The 25,731-nt window shown below is 34.0% G+C and overlaps 1 protein-coding gene across 3 annotated transcripts in view; it reads left to right on the top strand.

Annotated features, from left to right (window-relative positions):
* Nucleotides 1-25,731, top strand: part of LOC127832428 (histone-lysine N-methyltransferase PRDM9-like) — a 75,025-nt gene that overhangs the window by 22,297 nt on the left and 26,997 nt on the right. For 2 of the 3 annotated variants that reach the window (XM_052357889.1, XM_052357888.1), the window contains exons 2-4: nucleotides 10,488-10,549; nucleotides 12,390-12,540; nucleotides 16,827-16,997. In XM_052357889.1, the coding sequence (XP_052213849.1) occupies nucleotides 10,488-10,549; nucleotides 12,390-12,540; nucleotides 16,827-16,997 (384 nt within the window). Of the gene's footprint in view, nucleotides 1-10,487; nucleotides 10,550-12,389; nucleotides 12,541-16,826; nucleotides 16,998-25,731 lie in introns of those variants that run through there. The other variant, XM_052357891.1, reaches the window with a different exon arrangement.

Raw genomic sequence — 25,731 nt, 5'->3', positions numbered from 1 at the left:
TCGACAACGATTGTAAACATTGGTAAAATGCTTCTTACATAGTTATTCTTTTGAGTGTTTATGAGGTCTGATCGTGCAGTTTGCAAACATCAAAGGAAAGATAACAATCCAATGCATTTGTCATCGTCAACCGTTTGGAATGTCAATTAGGCGATGAGTGAGTTTTTAGCATGTTTCTTCTTATTTAATTAATTAAAAAATGGCTGCCCCCATGGTGATGAAATGACATGTGTTCGAGTTTTGATATTTCTAGATATGTAAACTTTTTTTACTATTTAAGCGTAACTTGCCCTCGTCAATGTTGATATTATTCACTAGTTATATAATTTTCCGCCGAAATACGTGGAATAAACATGATTCAGATTTTTGAAAATAATGTATATTTTAGTGTTAAAATCGCTTTGTATTTTGATTGATTTTGTGGATGTTATGATACGTTGATGTACAAAATTGGTAGCAGTTTGAAGGAAAAACATCCTTTCAAGCATATATGTATACATTTTCAATGTGACACTCTTCCTTTAGTCAAATTTGAGTTCAATGCTAGGGGTCCCACATTTTTCAAAATGAAGCCTCTACATGAACCTTATCTGAAATAGCTTTGAACTGAGTGAACATGTGAAATGCAAGATATTGAAAGGTAAACAAATTAAATATATTAATTTAACTCAGTTAATACATCATTAACAACAGAAGAACACTCAAGTGTGTTTGTTTATATTTAGTCTATTAACTGTAATTCAATACATTGAAAAACTGCTGCTATTGATCACAATAAATACTAACTAAACTGTTTACTTTGCATCCTCAGTATGTTAAATGTGAAGTTTAACAGGTTTTTATAAAGAAATATTGTTATGAAGTTCAAAAAGTTGTTTATTTTAATGTCTGTTTTTAGGTTTGTCATTGGTTATGCGCCATTTGCGTAGTCAAAATCAGTCAACAGAATTTTCCTCCCCTCTGACTTTGCCTCAATCCCACCACTGATATTATCAGTAGAATAGTATACCATGATGAAATGAACGGAGTTACGTATCGATCTTTCTGTCAGTCTGTAAGCGTACTATTTTATGCGCAATAATATAAGTACATGTGATTCGACAACGATTGTAAACATTGGTGAAATGCTTCTTACATAGTTATTCTTTTGAGTGTTAATGAGGTCTGATCGTGCAGTTTGCAAACATCAACGGAAAGATTACAATCCAATGCATTTGTCATCGTCAACCGTTCGGAATGTTAATTAGGCGATGAGTGAGTTTTTAACATGTTTCTTTCTATTTTATTAATTTAAAAATGGCTGCCCCCATGGTGAATCGTGATGAAATGACATGTGTTCGAGTTTTGATATTTCTAGATATGTAAACTTTTTTTACTATTTAAGCATAACTTGCCCTCGTCAATGTCGATATTATTCACTAGTTATATAATTTTCCGCCAAAATACGTGGAATAAACATGATTCAGATTTTTGAAAATAATGTATATATTAGTGTTAAAATCGCTTTGTATTTTGATTGATTTTGTGGATGTTATGATACGTTGATGTACAAAATTGGTAGCAGTTTGAAGGAAAAACTTCCTTTCAAGCATATATGTATACATTTTCAATGTGGCACTCTTCCTTTAGTCAAATTTGAGTTCAATGCTAGGGGTCCCACATTTTTCAAAATGAAGCCTCTACATGAACCTTAACTTAGTTTTAATAAAGTTTACGTATACAACTATAATCAATAAATCAGTGATATATGAGTTCAGTGGTCAGCGATTTTTTTTGTCCGATTGGGAAAAGTACCCGTACCGGTCCAATTGGTAAAAATTGAGTCGTGAAAACCCTCAAATTGGGAAAAATCGAGTCGTGAAACCCTCAAATTGGGAAATTGGTGTATTTGATTTTTTGCTCCCAAACACTTTAAAATTGATAACTAAGTGTTTTCAAGCTGTCAATATTATATTAACCGTAGGTTTCCACGTATAGCGCGCAGTGTTTTACCTCCAAAATTCAAATTAAAAAGCTGGTGCGTGCTATACATTGATACAACGCTATCCTGGCTGCTAAATTGGTAAAAAATATGTTGTGTAATCGTAAATAATCAAAATGGCCCCCATGTTTTTTTCCAGAAAACTACCACCCTATAATCGTACAGACTGAGGGGCCATTGTCGAAACAACAAGAAGTCGCTACTGGTAGATATGAATGTGGTAGAAGAAGTTTTGGTTAAAAATAAATTTGTTTGAATAAACTTGCGGACATTTCTTTGTTTGAGTTTTTACACTTCTTCATTGATGAATTCCAATCGGGATTGTTGTCGACATTCCGGAGAGCAGGCAAGGGTAGGTGGGAAAGAGTTCTTTCTTGTGGGTAACGGTAGGTGTGAAAGGGGGTCATTTTGCACTTTGTAATTTTCAGATGTTATTGAGTAATATGTGCCACGACTTGTTAAGACGCTTATTGACATTTGAGACACTAATTGACACTTGAGAACGTGAAGATATGCAATTGCATTTTGGGTGTATAAATATTGAACGTTCCACAGTGGTGTACCTCAACAACTGTATCCCTGTCTCCCATGCGACATTCAAATTTACCGGTAATGCCCATGCTTTCCCCGAGGAAAAATCACACGATGTACACTAATTCTTATTTTCTAACGTTTTTCACGAAATGCACGTGGACTGTTAATCTTTTGCTAGTAAAAAATTGTCAGAAAATTATAGTGCTATGCAACCCATGCTCCTAATCATAATGACACTTCCTATTTTGTATGCTTAATTAAGCTTTCCAATGCCCCAGATTATTGGATTGTGCAATAGTAAAATGGCGGCCATTTTCGGTCCGATTTGGTGGTTTTATTGTCTTTAAATATTTTTTTCTCCTTTTTTGCATTTAAAAAACAGCCTTCCTATACACGGGAGCGCGCTATACGTGGAAACCTACAGTACCTAGGTTCAAACCATAGAGCTGCACAGGGAAACTAACAAAATGTTGCATTTTCCAAAAAAAAAAAAAAAATTAAAATATTTTTTGTCTTTTTTTTTTTTTACCTTAAATTGAGAATTTTTTGGCCAGCAATTGGGAAATTTGTAGTTTTTTCGTAATTGGGAAAGTGCCGTTTACCGGTACTTTATAAAAAAAGAAAAAAATCGCTGATGGTATCAGACGTTAACACATCTCACTTCAAGATCATCGCAGCAAAACGTGTTGGCGACTTCAAGATCATCAAACGATCACATTTGCCTCTTTCTTCTAGAGTGAACGTTACATACTTCAATCTTTAAGATTGAATATTCACCTCAAACATTCACACTTATTTATTCAAGACCATCTCGACAATCTTGGTATTTCATGCTTCAAGACCGTTTCTTCAAAGCAGAGGTCTTGACATTTATTCTTCAAGACCGTTACATCAAACAGACTTCTAGACTACTACTGCCTTTTTGTGTTGAACCATTAACTGTATTAACAGTAGCCTATACTGTGTATGCCAGACCCAGAGCCATAGTTAGCAGACAATACCAAACGTCCAGATTGATGTCAGACATTCGGTCTGACGGATTGACAAATTCTGTCAGACCGGATGAGTGTTTGTCAGACCAAAAAAAAAAGAGAAAACACAAAATGAAATGACGGTTACACACAGTTTTTATTTATATCATAATGACATATATCAAGTATGTACTTTCTAGTAATATCATAAAACAAGTATGTTACTATATATTACTAGATATTATCAGATATCGGAATAGAGATTGGAATTCAAATAATTGATTATCTTCTTCTAATTGTCTCCTTCCTCCTGAAAATCTGAACAGTAATCACTCTTGTCATCTGTCAGGCTTTTTCCGCCCTATGCCACGGGTCCGAAATTCGGCCTCGTTCCCAATGCAAATCTGGTTGTTTTTTTCCCAATTGAAAAAAAAAAATCCCAATTCCAAAAAAAAAAAAAAATTTTTTTTTTTTTTTTTTTTTTTTAACCTTAAAATATATAAGTTAACCATCTCCAGTGTAGAAAATAGAAAGTATTGCATAATTAAATTATCTGATGCCTTGAATTTGTTTTAAAAACTGTAAAATATGTTAATGATTATTTAAGACTTTCCTTATTTTCCTCAAAATCTGGCGCTTCGCCCGATTTTTTTCACCTCAAAAAAGGCCAGGCCTATTCCCCAAATTCAGATTAAAAAACCTGCACTTATCACACATGTTCATAATGTTTTGTAAAATTTTAATAATAAGTTATCAAAATAGTCGTTATTTACCAGTTAACGGCTTCTTTGAAATATAAGAAACACTATTAACATGCGAAAATTTTTCCCATTTGAGCCAAATTTGCGATTATTTTTTTTCCCAAAATGGAGGTTTTCACGATGCGAAATTCCTCAAATTCCAGTGTGGCGTTTTCCCGAAATGGAGCGAAAAAAGCCTGTCTGTACAGTATTGATAATTGATTTGTTGAGTTTCTGCTTCAAAGTCTACGACATTATCAGGTTTAGCAGTCTCCTGCTCATCTGAGGTACCTTCAATTAATAGATGATCAATCACTTGAGTCTCGACTAATTTGTTTTGCCAATATTCTCAATAGTCAATATAATAGTATCAGTACCAGGTAATACTTTGGTAAGAAACCTCAGCATATCAGGCAAAAATCTCACAATACAAAATATAAAGACAATAAAATTAGTTGTGAAATAATCTTTTGGAAAGAAGACAACAATATTTTGAAAACTAAATCACCTGAAAACAATTATAGGTCAACGTTATTTTCGCTAGGCAATGCTGTTTACATTGAAGACTCTAACATATGCGAGCACCTTGCTGCATGGTCCTGGCTCTCGCATTTTGCGAATTGACATGCACATATGAGCGTGGAACTAGTACTTTTTAAATATCCGTTTGGAAATTTCCAGACGCTGTCACGGAAACGCCAAGTTTCAACAGTTTGTATTTCAGATACATCGGAACACACTCGGCAAATTTCGTCTCTACGTTCAAAATATTTTACGAATATAGTATCGCTTGATCCGAGTTATTTCGAAAAATAACGCATATAACCGAATATGTGCGAGCTATTTTTATTGGAGGACACAAATAGATCGAAAACATAAAAACGACACTGGTATTAACGTATTTAGTTCTACATGTTTTGATGGCAAATATTGGAATCCCACGGAGCATCAGAGGATGAATATTAAAGATATTTATTATATTTTTTGGAGTCGGACATTTTGGTCCGACGGAATTGCAAAATCGATCAGACCTTGTCATATTCTGTCAAATATGTCCGTCGGTCCGACGAAGTTTGGTATTGTCTGAGTTAGGTGGTGGAGAGTGTGAAAACATTTTTATATACAAAAGTTTTTTATCCAAAATACTTGCAGTTGATTGAATATTTGGTTTCTTTCTCTGATAAATGATATATTTTGGATAACAACTTTTACACAGTGTGATATTGTTATAAGCAAGGAAGATACATTTTTGTAAGAAAGAAATTTGCAGATCACTTATTTAACTGGTATTGGGTTAAAATAAAATAATTCACTATTCAATGTCTATTTCACAAATTTAATCCATATTGCATTTGCTAACATATTCACTGTATAGTATTTTGACAGCTATTTATATTTAAACAGGGGAGGGGGGGTTATTGGCATTGGTTTCAATACTAAATTGGTCCATTGGTTGTTTTTGGTTGTTTTGGTGGCCATCTTGGAGCTGGTTGAGTGGGTTGCCCGGGATAGGTGTTTTGTTTCATTAGTCTCAAATCAAAGGATATTTTAAGTAGATTAACAAGGAATGTAGTAGTAGACTCTATTAATTTCTATAATTATATAACATTTGAAATTGATTTAAATATAATTTCAAGAAATATAATTTATAATTGAGTTCAAATGTGATTGATTGTTCTTTTCAGCTACTTGTTGATCTTTACTTTGAATTTCAATTTCTGAATTACTTACAGCATACAGAACCCGATAATTCCTGCTGTTAGTATTTTCATTTGGAATTAAATGGCGTAATATCAATAGTTATTATTGGAATTTACAGGTACTTTGAATTTTATTACAGCTGATGTAACAGTTACAGATAATTATTTTTCATTGCATATACATATTATTGATGTTATTTATCACACATTATTTCTCTGAGATAATTTTCCGGGATGATTTGAAGTCATTTGTTTCATTATAAAGGTATCATTTGAAAAAAAATAATTTAATAATTGCAATACAATTTTCACAGAAAATTGTTGATAGAAGTTAAGTTAATTGACTATTTGAAGTCATTTTAAGTTGAATACTCTGTCTTTGAAGGAAGAATTTTTTTTGTCGGACCTTGGACATTTCCTATAAAATTTGCTGAGGTCCTGTATTATTCCCGACATTGTCGGACATTGTGTCCGACCATAAATAAATTGTGTGTTTTGGTAAAACAATGAAAATGAAACTAGAATATGAACAAATACTGATTTCAATGTTCAAAACCAAAATATGACCAGTATTGATGCTAATGTGTTTAAGAATTTTATGAACACAAACGTCCGCCATTTTATGCAAGCGCTTATGAAAAGTGAATTTTTGGATGGGATCATTCCCATTTAACATGCGTAAATCAAATGATGCAATGCAGGTTTTTTTTTGGCCTGATTTTATAGCCGAAATTCGGCTATGTTCCCAATCCTAAAAAGTATACTTTTTTCCCAAAATGTGGAAAAAATTTCCCAATTTCCAAAAAAAAAAAAAAAAACCAAAAAAATTTTTTTTTTTTTTTTAGAAAGAAGTCTTATGTGTATTTTATCTCAATTTTAATTCAATTACATCTAATAAAGTATTATATGATTTTTTCTTTTAATTTGAATGATTATAAAGAGTTAAATCAAATTTAGTATTTCCCTAAGCAGTGGACTTTTCGTGTGGAAAAAAAGGCTAATGAATTTATTTTCCCAATTTCATGAAAATACCGATAAAATTCCCAATTCCAAAGCCATGGGCTATCTTCCCAAAAAGTGGAGAAAAAACCCTGCAATGTGCGAGTATATTCATATTCACTGGTCATATTTGGTTATAACGACCAATCAATGAGCGACTTTAATTTAATTTATTATTCATAAATTACGTATTTTGTCTATAGTTTCAATGTGTCAATAATATCTCGTTGTGTGCATTAATGCCGATGTATTTTTTTTATTTTAAAATACTACATGTACGGAGTTGCACGTCTATATAGTAAGATGTGATAGAATGTTCCCACAATATGCAGTTTAATTTGTGCACTGTTAGTTTAGCATGTTGTGCATCCACATGCACACAGATACATAAAAATTGTGTGTGTCTACTGGTAAATATTTTATTATTGGCATCGCACTGAAGTGCGGCAACTAGTTTGTAATACGTTTTATTTTCGCTTATGGGAGGAGAAGTTATTTTGCGGATCAATGTATATATGTTTGTTGTCAGAATATCTTGCATAGTGGTGATTTTTTGTGTAAATTAGTGTAAATAGGTACTGCATAATGTGCCTATATTTACATTTACTACAACATTTATTGCAAATAATGCAAAGCTAATTCTTTTAATTAATAACTGATCACAGGGACTGGGCAAAAATAAAAGATCACAGGGACTGGGCAAATACGCGAACCGGGGAAACTTTCTGGTTTTGTATAAAAACAAAACATAATCAAAATATATTTATTTTGTGGTTTTTCTAACACCAGCGCAGACTTTTGTTGTTCGAGTTTTGGTTAACGCGTATTTTCTTCAATTTTACAAGACGACAGCGATTACATGATTTATTGCTTTATTGATAACCGTTGCACTACAGTCACTTATTAATATCTTAGAAGGTGATTTTTCAAGCTGTTCCGTAGTGTAGTGGTAACACGCTCACTTCACATGTGAGAGGCCCATGGTTCAAGCCCCAGTAGAATCAAATTATTTTATTTGTGTTCTATGTTAACTTTTTGTTTTTATGTAGGCATTTAAAATCCATTTTACTACAATTGGACATTTTTATTATAATTAATGGATGCCGCGTGGTGACAACGTTAATAAAAATTTCTTACATCACTTAAATATCTTAAAAAAAAAATGCAAGTGTTTTTATATAAACAAATAAATGCAAACAACACATCTATTATCCATGTATTTTTATGGTTGTCTATCATAGGCCCTAAGTTCTATCCCTACCACATATAGAGCGCGAAGCGCAACACGTATTATTGATTGTAACAATGAGTTGCGATAAAAGAAGCAGCCGCTTATCAAGGAGGAGCTGTGTCCGAGCAACCCGTTTCCCTAGAGTCAAGCACTCCCCGGAGTTGTTTTTTTTTAAGAACCACATATAGAGCGCGAATTGCGACACATATTACTATCCAGGTGGTATGGACCCTTTAGCATAATTCGACCATTACGTCCATAGTTATCTTACTTAGAATTTGAGAAATTTTGAAATCCTTGTTCGAAGTCCAAAATTTTAATCCGATTCTTCCCAAACTTGCACAGTTTTTTTTTATCAATAAGGACCCAACCCAAACCCTATATGAGCAATATTGGACCATAAGTCCAGAATTATGTCTCTTTGAATTTAAAAATAAAAGCGAAAAACGGCTTGGTTAGGTGATTATGTCAACATCAGATTCTTTCCAAACTTACAGTGTTTTCATATCAATGAGCATTTTTACCTCATTTAAAATGAGAAACATCGGGACAATAAGTCCAGAATTTTTTTTCTATAAAATTTGAGAAAATAAAGAATTTCAACTTGTTTAAAAGATTTCACAACTTTCGTCTGAATCTTTCCAAACTTGTTACCTGGTAAGTGTTTTTATATCAGTATTACTCGACCCTTATTGAAAATGATGAATATCGAAGCAATAAATCTATTATGATCTTTAACTGAATTTGAAAGTATTGTGAAATGCAGCTTCTTTATGCAATTTACAGTTTTTATTCAATTTTTTTTAAAACTTTTACAGTGTTTTCATATCAATGAGTACTCAACCCCTATCGTAAATGAGCTACGTAAGAATTAAAGTTCAGAATCATCTCCCCTTGAAGTTGAGAAAAATATGGAATTACGCTTACAAGATGAAGCAGATTTTTTTAAACCTACACAGTTCTGTTCCATTAATGAAAACTGCACACGGATGCCAGTAAAAAAAGGAAACCAATGTAAATAAAATGAACTTTGAAATATTTGGGGGTTACATCACAAAATCATAAATAATTGTTATTTGGGGGTTATAACACAACATCATAGATAATGGTTATTTGGGGGTTATAACACAAAATCATAGATAATGGTTATACCAGTATCTTTTTCTATTTTGTTTAAGATAATCAGCCAATATTTATAGTTACAGTAGAACAAAAATCGTTCCATGTAACTTCATTGAGTGCCTTTTACACTGAAATTCCCGACGCCCTTTCATGCTTTGCATCAATACTGATCTTGTATTTTTAGTAAATATATTATTTTATTTTACACATATGACACAGATAAATATTTTCTGTTAAGTACTTTTGGCATTAATTGTTATTGTGTTATTTGACAGTATTTGGTCACATTACACTGTCAGAGCTTTCAAATAATATGAGCAGAAAAATAAAAGGCCAGAAAAAAACTTCCTGTTTTGTACACATGTTAAAATGAATTAAAAACCTTTCCACATAACATATCAGGCCTTTTTCTGCCTATCTCACGGGACCGATAGTGGGCCCCATTCTTAAAGCCAAATAAGGATATTTTTCCCAATTCTCAAAAAAAAATCACAATTTCCAACCGAAATGATCGAAGCCAATAATGCGTTTTCCTGTAGGCATCCGTAATGACATATTGAGCTATGTATTTTATTTGAACGTCAAGCATAACAAAGTCAGTTTTTTTCATACACATACTTACATGTACGTTAGCAGTTGACAATGACTGTTGCATGGTAAAAAAACAGTTTAATATTTTTCTTAGCATTTTTGGGCAATACCTATGTATGAAAACATTAGTTTTAATAAGAAAAAATCAGAAAAATAATTTCCCAAATAATGCTTTTGTCTATGAAATTTTTTCCCATTTGGAAGATTTCGAGACTCAAAAAATCCCAATTTTGCTAGGTACCTTTCCCCAAAATAGACAGAAAAGGCCAGGGGTCGTATTCCAGAAGCATCTCAAGTTAAATTTTATTCTTATCCTTAAATTGGGAATTTTTCTTAAGTGTTTCATATTGCAATAGATTGGCATCAAGAAATACATTTAAATAATATCATTATGCCAATATGTTATTTTAGGAATACCAAAAAACATGTGTTTCCTTATTTAGTAAAGAAATACAAAACATTGTAATTTTGAACTTATAAGTAAAATTAGTTAAGAAATGACTTAAGATGTTTCTGGAATACCACCCCCAGACATTTACAAATAATGATTTTATAATTTATGGTAGAAAAATCCCAATTTATTTGTACCTAACAGGACTATGTTTGGATTATTTTCAGATTCTGTTGCATATGTGAACTCAGAAGCAATGGCAGAAACTGCAAATGGATCCAAACCATTGGTAATAATTGACTTATAATAAAGATATATGCATGTATATGACATACAATACAATACTAATTGTTGAAATTGTCAACTCATAAAATCATCTGAAGAAGTTGGTGTTCGTCAAACAAATATTGCATTTTTGTGGAGCCAGCTTGCAGAAAAGTCATGAAGCAGTCATACTGGGCTTGAGCTTGGTAAAATAATTTGTCACAAATATTCACCATTTTATATAGCATCCTTCTACCTACCTTAGTTACCTATTTATTTTAGATCGATTTCATTGAAAGCCCCAGGCTTATAGAAACACTCTCAAGTCCGTTACCGGGGTTTATAACCAGCACTTGGTGACTTTGCGGAAGATCTAGAGAACGCTTCCCAACTGGGGATCAAACCCATGACCTCCCAATCGCTAGGCGGACACCTATTCCATTACGCAACAGCGACATATATATGTGGGTGTTTTTGTATGAGCTTAAACTTTGTGATTCAGTCTGAAATTTTTTATAATTTACTGCAAATGTTCTACATCATAAGATGTGTTGCAGTGTAACCCAGGTCTTATTATCTGAAAGGTCAAGGTCAGACTTATGGCAAAGTTGAAAGGAAAACAGTTTTTCCAGACAGTTTGTCATTCATCATTGTAGTATGAAATAATTAATGGCAAATGACCACCTTTAAGAGATAGCAATTGTTAGCTTTAACACCTGTCTCCCTACCTTTAAGGTAAAGGTTACACCAGTAAAACAGCTTTTCAAGACTGTCACTTCATTAATCATTCAATTTTAAAATAACACAAATAAATACCATGTGAAGAAGTTGTGTCACCCCTATTGTGCAAAGTTCAAGGTCATTTTAATGGAAAACAGTCAAACATGTGCATCACGCAGTGAAGTAATTTCAATATAAAGAAGTGAAACTCCAGCTGCTGGAGCAGTATTGAATTTTCATTAAAAACAATTAGTTGGTCCTTTATTTAAGGCAAGTGACCGATTGCCCAAACAGTACAAAACAGCACAATACAGCACAATACAAACCAACATAAACACAAAATATGAATAAAGCTGGGGTCACCGCCTTGGAACGGTCAATGCAAAGCATTGGGGGTTTAAACCTGGTTATAGAGCGCTCAACCTCACACTTGGCCCAGCAATATTCATAATACATTTAAGTGTAAATAAAATTTAACGTCATAGCATTGTAACTCAAATTAAACAATAATAAAAGGGAATTAAAACGCATTCAATTTAATTACTATTTAATTACTCAATTGCATTGAAGATACAATAGTAACAGAATTACAACTTTTTGACGAACGATCAAATAAAACTATTAACAATTGTCAACTACATTCCTTCTTTATAGAAAAGATTTGAGAATGTAGAATCATAGAGTTAATATCTCAGATAATCATAGCATTATTGAAAAATGGGTCAACTTGTTGCAGAAAGGAATCTAGTGTAAAAAAAAGAAGCGTGAAACAATGTTTTAAAGTTAAATTATAATGTGTCATCATATAGATGACCAGACTTTGCTTTAACTTCCTGTGTGAGTAAGCAGTCTCTGTAAAAGGCTGTTAGCCCTGGGACAAAGACAACAAAAGGGCATGAGATCCAGAAAACCCCCAGATCAGTGACCAATTTGTTGACGACTATAAATTGGGGATTGGGTCAGTAACAGTAAGAAGGTTACTAGACCTTTTGACCAGTAATGGCATTAGTAAGAATTAAAAGGTAATTCAAAGTTATAAAGTAGAAAATTTAAACAGTAATTGAACTTTTAAGATATGCACTAATATATTTAAGTTATAAATAACAATTATGAAAGTAAATTTATGTTGTCCTTGCCTCAAATAGGGTGGCAAGAATTGGAACTTGGACCAGTTCTTGGAGAAGGAGGTTGAATTGGAACGATTCTTCACTAAGCAGGAGCTAGACAAGATGACATTCCATGAGCAGAGGAGGCTCAAGAATATTGCTCAGAACTATGAGATCATGGTTTATATGGGTATGTTTTGACCACACAAAATTACGAGGGGATGTCTGTGTAATACACACAGAACTTCAATAACATAATGTATACCAAGCATTTTTTAACATGGATATAACATTTTCCTATGCATATTAATTCACTTGAATATCCTGACAAGCTATAGCGCTATTGTGGATACAACAAACTCTTATGTAATGGATCTTTTGTGTATATATCTTAACCACTAGTGTGTGTCTATCTTAACGTCTGAAAATTCGGGTTCTGCTATATTTAAACAAGAGGGCCATGATGGCCCTGTATGGGCCATGATGGCCCTGTATCGCTCCACTGCTGAAAAAAAAGGCTGAAACAAATATTCTCTGCATGTGCAAATACTTAAATATAGGCCCTATTTAAGCACATGTACACTTTTGTGACCACTGGGCTGGGTCAAATTTAACCCCAGGGGCATAATTTGAGCAAACTTTGTAGAGGACTACTATATCTCACTACATACAAAATGTGGTAGCCCTAGGTCCTAGAGTTAAGGACAAGAATATTTTAAAAGTTTTCACAAAATAAGCAAGATATAAGCGTATATGATGTTCAATTTTGTGACCCGCGGGTAAGGGTCAAATCTGACCCAAAGGGCATAATTTGTACAAACTTGGTAGAGGACCAGGGTTCGCCAAAACTTGAAAAATCTGTCAGTCATTTGGACTGACAGACTTGAAATTTTTGTCAGTCCAAATCAGTTTCTGTCAGTCCCACTGTCCGACTAAACTATAACAGCAAAACACAACAAAAGAGAGTACCTTTTAGGTGTTAATTGGTTTTGATCAAATTAAAATACAATAAAAACATGTCCAAAGTCGATATAATGAAACAAGTTTATATTAATAATAAACCACATATAAACCAAAGGCATGTCAAACTGTTTTTAGCCTCCACAGCTCTACAAATTTGTGTTCTTGAAAAGGTAAGATGACATCCAATCAAGTTTGACTTAATTGCACACACCCATTCACACTACTTTGGATGACTTCAATTTCTGTTTATTAGCCAATTTCCCAAGTTCTAAAACAACACCTATTGTTAAAATATTTTTTCTTAGCTGAGGTGGTTGATTTCCAGGTTCAATTAAATTAATGTCCATCACACCTATTACTTGATAGAAAGGCCCATGATAATTACCACCATCCATTCTTGTTGTCTGAAATAACACAAAACATAATGCTACAATCTATCAACAACAAATTTACCCATGTCCGAATTTTAAATTATGCGAAATATGGTACATTGGGTGGAAAAACTTCGTTTGATTTCAGAAATTGTTGGTATGTCAATTAAAATATATCCTTCCAAGAACAATATAATAATGAAACTATTTAACAGAAATGCTCACAAATGCCTGTTGAAACAAGTTTTCATGCGGTTTTTGTTGTGGAGAAATTAAATGGAACAAACAAAATGGCGGACGCACCCGGTTGCTTTTTAAACAAAGACCGTTGATTTTAAACTCGCATGTGTGATAGTCAATTCTAATCCAACTTTAAACATCAAAACATCAAAATGAAGGTGAAAAAAACGGATTTTGACAGAAGTTGAACAAAACGCATTTACCTTCTATTAATCCAATAGCACATTATACACTTTGAGTGATCTTTTTGAAACAATTTTTCATCCGATTGTGTCGGTCAGTCGGACCGACTTTCTTAAATCACTTGTCGGTCCTGAGAAAAATTTGCCCGTCAGGACCGGCGGACCGACGGTTTTGGCGAACCCTGGAGGACTATAAGATGTTACTGCATACCAAATTTGGTAGCCATAGTCCGAATGGTTTTCAACAAGAAGATTTTAAAAGATTTCACAAAATAGCCGCTTTATAAGCGCAGACCTGTTTACTTCTTCAGATTCGCCGTAGTTACTACGGATTATTTGGCTAAACTACGCACTACGGATTTGTACTGAAAAACTACGGATCCATTGATCAAAATGGTCAAATTTCAGTTTTTAATCGTACTTTCGCTTATTTTCGGTCTTTTCTGGTAATTTATCAATCATAATCATTTTTGCGCTTGCGTAGTAAGAAACGTAAAAATTCAAGCCTCCTGGGAAACGAGTGCTGATCGAGCTTGTCGGGTCGTCAGCGAACAACAACTGACTTACGTATTGGTTCGCAAATTTAGCCGAATATATACGATTTTACGTTGCTATCTTGTATACACATCTCTCTCTCTTTCTATTGTGGAGAATAACGACGATAGTCGATGTATCGGGATTGACCACGCCTGTTTTTACACACGTCCAGATGGCAGCAAGCAGACAAGAAATTGCGATTAACTGCGAAAATGATAAACACCATTCAAATTAACAACGGATATCATATGGTCATTAGGGAATAATGTAATGCGTAAGTCAATTAAAGCAAAATACTACGTTTGAGATAAAAAAACATCAACAAATATTTATCAGAAATCTGCACAGTGAATGTGCGTCACGGAAACAAGTGTTGGAAAATTGGAGTTCAGTCTACTCACAAAGTTAAAGCATTTATTATAATCAGATGAGTATCATTCGAAAATGGAAAGAGACAAACATGATTTTATTTATATGTTAGTGGATCTGTGTATACTCAGATTCATATGCATATTCTGCTTTATTATGTTTGTTACTCTGTACAGTTTAATGAAATAGCATTGAACTGAGGTTGTCAAGTGCAAGATATTGAAAAGTAAACATATAAAATATATTATTTTAACTCCATTTAATACATCATTAACACAACAAGAACACTAAAGGGTTTTTGTCAATATTTGTTTATGTTTTCCCCTTATGATATTTTTTTTTTAATCTAAGAATCTATAGATTATTGCAAGTTTAATATTCATGTGGATGGATATTAACTAAATATTGTCTTCATTGTAAGAAGACATTAAAGCAGCACTTTATAATGTAAAAATGCTGTCAAACATGCACTTGAAAACAATTTTAATTCTGTTACTTATAATTATATTTATAATGCTTAATGTTTCCCAATTTCATGGTTTATCGCGCTATTTTTTCCAAGTACATGGTTTATTGCGCTAATTTTCCCAATCCAAATGACACAGGCTGTAACAAATAAAAGCAAAAAAAATCGCTTAACAGATTAAATTATTAGCATGTAAATTCATCTAATGCTTTATATACTGTTAAACTGATATGTGACCCAGTCATGGTGTTTTAATGCTCAAAATGATTGAAAATGTTAAAACTACTGACAACAGCCCAAAACTACTGAGAGATGCCCTTCATACTACTGAGAAGCAATCGGTAGGGTAAACAGGTCTGTAAGCGTTTATTCAATTTTGTGACCCCCCGGGGCAGGGTCAAAGTTGACCCCAGAGGCATTATTTGAACAAATTTGGTTGAGGTTTAATAGATGTCACTACATACCAAATTTGATAGCCCTAGGCCCAATGGTTATGGACGAATTTTTTTTAAAGTTTTCACAAAATAGGCCTTACTTTAATTCTGTTCTCTGTTTGTCTGTCCGTAAGTCTGCCAGAAAAATCTTGATCCTCTGATAACTATAAAAGAATTTATGCTATTTTAATGAAACTAATTATGTTAAAAGAGGGTCATACAGGAAATAATGCATCAACATTATCATGATTGCCAACTGCTATTTCATCTAAAATAAATTTGTGGTTTGCCATGGTTACAGAAATAAGTGAAAAGCTTTAATCTGGCTCTTGCAACAACTTAGCACATACTTAAACTAGGTTGATGAAACTCAGTATGTGGATAGAAGGCCAATCGGGCATCCGAATGTTATTGTTTGCTCCTGTTTTAATAGGTCTGCTAGCCATAAAGCCAGATTTTAATATCAGTGGCTCGACTTCTTGAACCAAGGTTCTATTGATAAGTTTATTTAGAAGGTCCTCAAGCATTTAAGCCAAAATCATGAAAGCACCCGCCAGTCTCATGCCCAACTTGTTTTTCTTCATAATTTTCTTAGCTGGACTGGTATTCACCAACATATTCTTAGACTTAAGTGTAAAAATAAATACTATTTTCTTAAAATAGTTATAAAACTACATGAAATCAAGTCAAGCGTAGCAGTACCGGTCCACACCTTTGAATTTATACAATGCATCTTTAACTTTAGCCTGTAAACCTGTATGTAAACTTTGAGTTATTTGTATTGAGTAAAGCTTTTCTTAAGTCTAGGAATGGGTTTGTGAACAGGAGCCCTGGCCTGCCATCCATTAAACCAGACCTCATGAAGAGTCTCGTCCAATAGGGCTTAGGTACTCAAAACATATTTATTCTAACAGGTCTGCCAGCCATCAAACCAGATTTCATGAAGGGTCCTGCCCATCGAGCCAAGGTGGCAAAGGCTGCAGAGGCAGCTGCTGCTCAGAATTTCAATGTGTGCTTAAACAAGTCAGACTCTGACAGCGATGAAGAGTGGACCCCCGATATGGAGAGAAAGAAACGAGCGATGGGTAACATTCACAGGGATTTCTCCTACTATTACATGGCGTGAAAGTTTTCAGAGTTAAACTGGAATTACCGTTTTTGGAGTGACGCCAAGGCCATTTTTCCAAATCGTGTAAACCCGTTGAGCATTATGCAATGTATTATAATAAACCAGATCGCAGGGTGCAGGATCACGTGAATTTGTGGGGTACCTTCTTTTAACTTTAATGGATGTATACACGACGAATAGTGGTGCTTTATTTCAAACAACTTAATAAAATTATTTTTCTTAAGAATTTCACTTAGTGCATAAAAACAGATTTTTATGCTACTTATGGCAATGTGAAATACATGGGAATTACTTTATTTATTAAGCTTGTGATCTTGTTAAAATATTCGGCATCTACTGCATTAATTGTACAGGGCTATGCTTCACGCAACATGAAATTTTGTGATCAATTTCAGACGTTTTCAAGGATTTATTCTTATACCTTAAGATATCGACCTAAACTGCAAGAAGGACTGTATTTTATGCACTAAAGATTTTTGCAAATGCATTTAAATAACAGGAGATATTTGCAAAAATAAAGTTCTTAAGGGTGTGTTTACATTCTGTCCAGACCGTGTTTAAAACCGGGGACACCCTGTTGATTTTGCACCCTGGATCTGCGGTTTGTAAATTTTACAGCTGTCAGACTGCGGGAAATCTCCAATACCACAATGCCAGAATTGGAATTACCATAACACTATTAACAGAAATTCCTCCTATCATTTGTGGACTCTTTAGCCGACAAAAAGCGCGCAAAATTTATATGACAATGCAGGGACTACCCTACGGGCGACTACGGGCGATAATTTCGCTCCAACGCCCGTGATATCGCCCTACGAGCCCAGAAAAACGAAGATCAAGTCGCCCGATTTTTTTGTAAACAAGACCGGATAAGCGAAAATCAAGCCGCCCGATTATTATTGCCAATGCTTGCTACCGTCCGCAGGCGATTAGCAAGTTTATTGTTTGTTGTTTATCTAACGGTTACACAATTTAGCCCCCGCACGGATCGTTAATTGACCATGACAAAGCAGTCCCTTAATATTGGTTCCTATAACAACACACTCGTGCCTCTTCGCGCGTGCCGCAAGTTGTCTAATAATAACGTGATAATTGTTTGACCATCCGATAATTGCAGTTTTTTCGCAGACGGCATGGTTAAAGAAAGTAGGCAAAAATAATTAAAGAAAAACAAAATTGATCAAAGGTCTATTAATTACGTAGATTCACGATTAAGTCCAGCGAGTTTTGTCAGTTTGTTAATCCACCGATAATTACGAGTATTAAACACCCGTCTGATATAAACTGCAATCACATTCATTTTTTATATAAACAAGTCATAATACTACACATAAACATTGAGAAAAAAATTCCTCAATTAGATATAATTTTTCCGAGTATGAATTAAATTGCTACGTTATGACCTTCGACATTGCAAATGGCGGACTTATTGTAACGTTCAACCCGCGTTCAATTCATAGCTGGCAATTCAAATTACAAGTAACAGGCTGTCAAGCGGTCATACTTTTTCCTACTTTTTCCTACTATTTCCTACTTTTTCATCAGGATCCTACTTTTTCCTATTTTTTTACCAAATCTTCCTACTATTCCTACTTTTTCATTTTCAATGGAGAATTTTTTTTTTAAAGAGTTTATTTAGTAAACTTGCAGGATGAATGAATCTATGGCATGACTGTATCCCTGTTAATGTGCATTCATCTAGATGAGACCTGACAACCCATGCTGACTGTCTGCTAGCACCTCTTCAGGAGCATAAATATTTATTTCTTATGTAACTTTTAAAATTATTGACAAGTTTTTTTTTGAAGTAACAATAGTGCCTTGTTTACTTCCTTAGCATTTTGTACACTGCAGACTTCACTACCTTACACAGTTCCCAGTGATGCAAGAGCTGAGGGAACCCATTGTTTATTCCAGTTTTATTTTGTTTCCATTGACAACAATTTGACCAAACCTTATGCATGTTTACATGATATTGCTGTTTGGAATGTAGAGATATAGAGATACATGTATTGTATGAGTGGTTATGTAATATGGAATTTATTACACAAGTTATTGGAAAAAAGATAAAACTGATGCTTTGCCGAGTTTTCATCATTTACAAATATAATGTAATAAATTCTGTATTACATGACAACGGATATGATGTTCTATTGATATCATAGGTACATCATGTTTAGTAATTAAAGATAAATGCACAGAGCCTAAATGCCCTGATACATTTTTATGCTCCCGGTAGGGTGGCATATTGCAGTTGTACTGTCAGTCCGTTTGTCTGTCTGTCTGTGTGTGTGTGTCCGTCCGAAAACTTTAATATGGGCCATAACTTTTGCAATATTGAAGATAGCAACTTGATATTTGGCATGCATGTGTATCTCATGAAGCTGCACATTTTGAGTGGTGAAAGGTGAAGGTCATCCTTCAAGGTCAAAAGTTAAAAAATACAATCCAAGGGAAGTAATAAGCTTTAAAAGGGAGATAATTTCTAAACCTGCCAAATGATATATTGAAATTTTATTTCAAAGCTGCGCAATAGTGGGCATTGTGTTTCGGACAAACACAATTCTTGTCTAATGATGCCATAGCTAGTGAGGTAACTTCAAGGTGTTAAAGCGAAGTATTAAAATTATTAAACGGCATTATTACACTCCCGCAAAGTCATCAATAATGTAAAAGCCATTATTTGAAACTGGAATAAACAATGTAGTGCAACTGTTTCATTGCCCAATCAATGCTGTCATAAAAGATGTCAGGTGATAAGGTCCTATCTCCAGTTGCATAATCTGCTCTGCAATGACCAGTCATTTTGAATGTAACTTAAGTCATTATAACTGCACCCTATTGTCAATTTAAAGGTTTCACAATGTAGCTGTAGCAGAGCATTTACACTGCTTTATATACTAGTATTAATCTTGTACAACAAGTTGGTGTATCACTAAATAAATTTGGTCTTCTGCTTAAGGATATAACATGCACAATATAATTACCATTTTTATATCGATACACAGAAGACCTCTAACCACTTATTTGATGATACACCAAAATGAACAGCATCTAATTACATGTATACTTCTTTATCAGGGTAGCTTTGCTTGAAACTTAATTATCATAGATACACTATAAGTGCTAAAATTCCTAGTGGGAAAACAAAGTTTAACCCGTCATGGATGGAGAAGTTGGACAACAGTGGAAAAACACTGGGATCATGGTGCAAGAGAGATACCGGCAATGAGTTTGCAAGATATTGTACTGTCTGAATGAAGTCCATCTTGTAGTAATTCTGGTGCTAATCAACTTATAAGTCATGCAGAATGAGATGGATAAAAACACAAGGAAAACATGAAATACATGCATGATAATTCACAAAAGCGTTTGTTTGGAAGTGCCCAAAAGCCAAGCAGCTCTCAGGGTTGTGGGGATAAATCTATCTGTATGCAAGAACATCCATCACACAAGGAACAGGTACAAAAGGCTGAAATCTTCTGGGCCCTTAAGGTAGCTTCAAGTGGGTATCCATACAGAACATGTGATGGCGATCCTGCTCTGTTTCAAGCTATGTTTCCTGGACCTGTGTCTAAAAAATAAGTATTATGTATTCCTACTTTTGAGGGAAAAGTTCCTACTTTTTCCTACTTTTTTCCTACTTTTCTTGCAAAAGGAGTTCCTATTTTTTCCTATTTTTTGAAAAAAGGTCACTTGACAGCCTGAAGTAATGGTGATTAAGTAATGGATGAAGCATTAACTGGTTTTAACAAACATTTGATACGGTTTGTTAAACCAGATAACAACAAGGAAAAATCGGATTATTAAAGTTAAACAGGTAAGGCGTTCTTAAGTGTTCATATTTCGGACGTGTAAAGTATTCGGATAAACAGTAATAGATATACTAGATGTTCTATGCATTACGATTGTGTTTTGTTACAAAAGCAGTCATAGGAATGATGGTAATATAATGACGATAAATGTGATGAAAAGGGGCTACCGGTACATATCTTAAATTACTTTAATAGATAGTAGATTTCAATGAGAATTTATTGTTTTTTACAAATACGCATAGTATAATGATAGAAATAATAAAAGTTGTGAAATGAACATGTTTTGTTTTTGATATTGTTCGCACAAACGTCTCCCTGATTTCCCAAACTTCTCCCTGTTTCGGAAAAAAGGAGAAGTAACTTCTCCCTATTTTTAAGGCCTAGGGTAGTCCCTGCAATGAACAATGTCACGCCTTACGCATGGAAAGCGTGCTTGTGTTAATTTTTTATAAAAACTTTGTTGCGCAGAGAACATCGAGATCTGTTGATTATGGTTAAAAGCTTCGTTGTTTTTTTTCAACAAAATTATATAGCAAATCATTAGGAATTGACATTTCCTCTAAATTAATTTCAAATAAAACATGCCACATCTTTATCGTTTTGGTCTATTAGTTTAGTTAATATTGAAACGGTTATTATACTGATTAAGAGAACATCGGGAAAAAACTGGATTGTTTGGCGTTATGAAAACACGCTTAGCATGTCTAACCTGACCTATTGCGTAAACGGTGGTTTTATGACACAATGGATTAAAATGTGTGGATGCAACTCTGCCCATTTGGTCCGTAATTACCTGTAATATATTGTTTTTAATGACATTATTTTGAAAGTAATACATTCTTCTCAATATAATGGAGAAAATAAGATGGGCTTTAGAAGTCGCGCAAGAAGTACATTTACCTTCATTAAAATGGATTCTAAAAGGCTAAATTTCTGGAGCTTCAGGGGGCAAATAAGATGGGCTTTAGAAGTCGCGCAAGAAGTACATTTACCTTCGTTAAAATGGATTCTAAAAGGCTAAATTTCTGGAGCTTCAGGGGGCAAATAAGATGGTCTTTAGAAGTCGCGCGAGAAGTACATTTACCTTCATTAAAATGGATTCTAAAAGGCTAAATTTCTGGAGCTTCAGGGGGCAAATAAGATGGTCTTTAGAAGTCGCGCGAGAAGTTCATTTACCTTCATTAAAATGGATTCTAAAAGGCTAAATTTCTGGAGCTTCAGGGGGCAAATAAGATGGTCTTTAGAAGTCGCGCGAGAAGTACATTTACCTTCATTAAAATGGATTCTAAAAGGCTAAATTTCTGGAGCTTCAGGGGTCAAATAAGATGGTCTTTAGAAGTCGCACGAGAAGTACATTTACCGTCATTAAAATGGATTCTAAAAGGCTAAATTTCTGGAGCTTCAATGGGCAAATAAGATGGTCTTTAGAAGTCGCGCGAGAAGTACATTTACCTTCATTAAAATGGACTCTAAAAGGCTAAATGTCTGGAGCTTCAGGGGGAAAATAAGATGGTCTTTAGAAGTCGCGCGAGAAGTACATTTACCTTCATTAAAATGGATTCTAAAAGGCTAAATTTCTGGAGCTTCAGGGGGAAAATAAGATGGTCTTTAGAAGTCGCGCGAGAAGTACATTTACCTTCATTAAAATGGATTCTAAAAGGCTAAATTTCTGGAGCTTCAGGGGGCAAATAAGATGGTCTTTAGAAGTCGCGCGAGAAGTACATTTACCTTCATTAAAATGGATTCTAAAAGGCTAAATTTCTGGAGCTTCAGGGGGCAAATAAGATGGTCTTTAGAAGTCGCGCGAGAAATACATTTACCTTCATTAAAATGGATTCTAAAAGGCTAAATTTCTGGAGCTTCAGGGGGCAAATAAGATGATCTTTAGAAGTCGCGCGAGAAGTACATTTACCTTCATTAAAATGGACTCTTAAAGGCTAAATTTTTGGAGGATCAGGGGGCAAATAAGATGGTCTTTAGAAGTCGCGTGAGAAGTACATTTACCTTCATTAAAATGGATTCTAAAAGGCTAAATTTCTGGAGCTTCAGGGGGCAAAGCACCCCCCACAACCCTGCACCCACTTAGGGCCTAGCAGCCCCCCCACCCTGGACCCCCAGCACATTTTTACGGTTTTCAGACCTTTCACCCTTGCTATAAGCACACTTCTTATCCTAACTGTTTACATCGCTTGTAAAGTCTGCATATCCCATAAAAGATACAATCTTAAATATCATAGTTCAATTTAGGACATGCATAGATTTTATATAAAAGGTTTTATTGTAATTTTGGACATATACTGTCTGAAAAGAGTTACTTGTACAATTTGTGTCATAAAGATTAGAAATGATAATTCATGAATTAAAATATCAGGCAAAAGTTAAGTTAATGCAGGGGTTTTTCTGCCTATTTTGGGAAAAGGAGTCTGCCCAAATTGGGAATTTTTTATCGACAAAATTGGCCATTTTGGGAATTTTTGCTTCAATGAAACGGCTCATTTGGGAAAAAATTGTGAATTTATCATGCTTAAATAGTTCAGTGATTTAACAAATAAGTTTGTTTTTATTTGTTATTTTGTCTTCTTTATATAAACAGGTGCAATATTGGGCATGTTCAATGTTTATTCAAGTACTGCAGTTTTGTTTTTCAGTTACAGTTACTCTCTGAGATAAGAACTGTACAGTCAAAACCTTATAGCAGATATTATTGAACAAAACAAACACTGGTTAGTCACACATGTTATAAGACACTTCATTCTTAAATTCTTATGGAAATTGGGATTTTTTGTATAATTTCGGTTTGGGATCGGGTCCGTTTGCTTTGGGAGTGCCTCCGTTTTCCGGAGGCGCAGATAGTGCTGAAAAAACCCTGAAATGTATGTGGATAAGATGTACAGATGTCACAAATTATTTAATGTAAGCCGATTTTTTTCTGGGCAAAGCAAAATCTGGCCAGAATATATTCTTTGGATAACTTAGATGTGAGCATAAAACTCTGTATAGAATAAAATCTTTATAGCAATACATGGATTAAATTCCGTACAAAAAATATCTGTACAGCTATTGAATGCATGCAAAAGATAATTTCAAATATACAGACAGTCAATATAAAAAATTTTTTGATGATATTATGCAATTTTCTATACATACATGTATTATATAGATGCAAACTAATATATACAGAGAGTCAATAAAAAAAAAGCTTAGACATCTTATTAACAAATAAAATCCCTATATACAACACACATTATTGTATATACAACACACATTATTGTATCACTGTTATATGACATAAAACACACAGTTAATAAAGTAAGTTTATGTTTAAAGAAGTTACAGTAATTATATTCAGATTTAAATCCCTTTTAGAGCTCTCCATTGGCCTTAAAAGGACCCTGACGAGGGTGCATCGCTCTGTGACTGCACTATACTGAGGTCCATGTCAGGGGAAAACTGCTGCAATTTTTTTTTTGACAAACAAAGCATACAAAGATACTTTACTCTTTTAAAATCATTTTGTCCAATCAATCCGAATGAAATGATCATATGGGATCTACTCAAATGACAATTTAAATAGGGCCACTTGTTGAACCAACTTGCTTCTCTTTTTAATTATTTTGCTTTTCACAGTATAAAATAAATTGGACAATTTTTTTCTATGATGGTCAGATGGTGTGAGTATAAGAGAAACTATAATGGATTTTTAGCTCTTCTGGCCGAAGGCCTAAAGAGCCTATGTCATGGCGTGGTTTCCGTCGTCCGTTCGTCTGTGCATGCGTTAGACTTTTTCTTGTTTATGCGATAAAGTCCACAGTTTTCATCCGATTCTTTTCAAACTGTTCAGTGTCTTTATATTAATGAGGACTCGAACCCTATTGAAAATGGGTTACATCAGAGTAAAAAGTTTAGAATTATCTCCCCTTGAATTTGAGAAAATTGTGAAATAAGGCTTGTTTACGCAATAAAGTCCACAGTTTTCATCCGATTCTTTTCAAACTTGTTCAGTGTCTTTATATTAATGAGGACTTGAAGTTGAACCCTATTGAAAATGGGTTACATCAGAGTAAAAAGTCCAGAATTATCTCCCCTTGAATTTGAGAAAATTGTGAAATAGGGCTTGTTTACGCAATAAAGTCCACAGTTTTCATCCAATCATTTCTCAACTTGCACAGTGTCTTTTTCTGAATGATGAGTCAAACCCTATTGAAAATGAGCAATATCCGAGTCATAAGTCCAGAATTATCTCCCCTTGAATTTGAGAACAAAATGAAAATCTTTAACATTTTGCAATAACTTTTGCAATATTGAAGATAGCAACTTCATATTTGGCATGCATGTGTATCTCATGGAGCTGCACATTTTGAGTGGTGAAAGGTCAAGGTCATCCTTCAAGGTCAAAGGTCAAAAAAATAAATTCAAAGCGGCGCAGAAGGGGACATAGTGTTTCCGACAAACACATTTCTTGTTTGTTTATATATAAAGTTCTATCATTTTGAAACTTTAACGGATGTTTTATATCATCAAGGGCCAGAACACCATTGAGAGTGAAGAAAATTTGTCCAACTTATTTTGAAAAGGAGCCATTTGAAGTTTAAATTTTACGTTTCTTTTTGTTTATGCGATAAATTTCCCATTTTGGGTCTGTTTATTTAAAACTTACTCAGATTGTTCATACTATCAAGGGCTTGAGCCCTATTGATTCCAGCCAGTAGAGCGATTCAAGCCCTCATGGGCCTCTTCTTAAGTCACACACTACATCATATTAAGTTTTTGATTACACCTTTTAAGCGTTATCAATAGCTTTCTAATACATGTAGCTGAAAAAAAGCTTTGAATTTAGTGGCAGAATGATAATGCCTAAATACATTTAAGTATAAG

The sequence above is a fragment of the Dreissena polymorpha genome, chromosome 5, assembly GCF_020536995.1.
Source record: "Dreissena polymorpha isolate Duluth1 chromosome 5, UMN_Dpol_1.0, whole genome shotgun sequence".
NCBI classification, from domain to species: domain Eukaryota; kingdom Metazoa; phylum Mollusca; class Bivalvia; order Myida; family Dreissenidae; genus Dreissena; species Dreissena polymorpha.
Note: the sequence above shows the minus strand (reverse complement) of the source record. Positions and strands in the feature narration are given on the sequence as shown.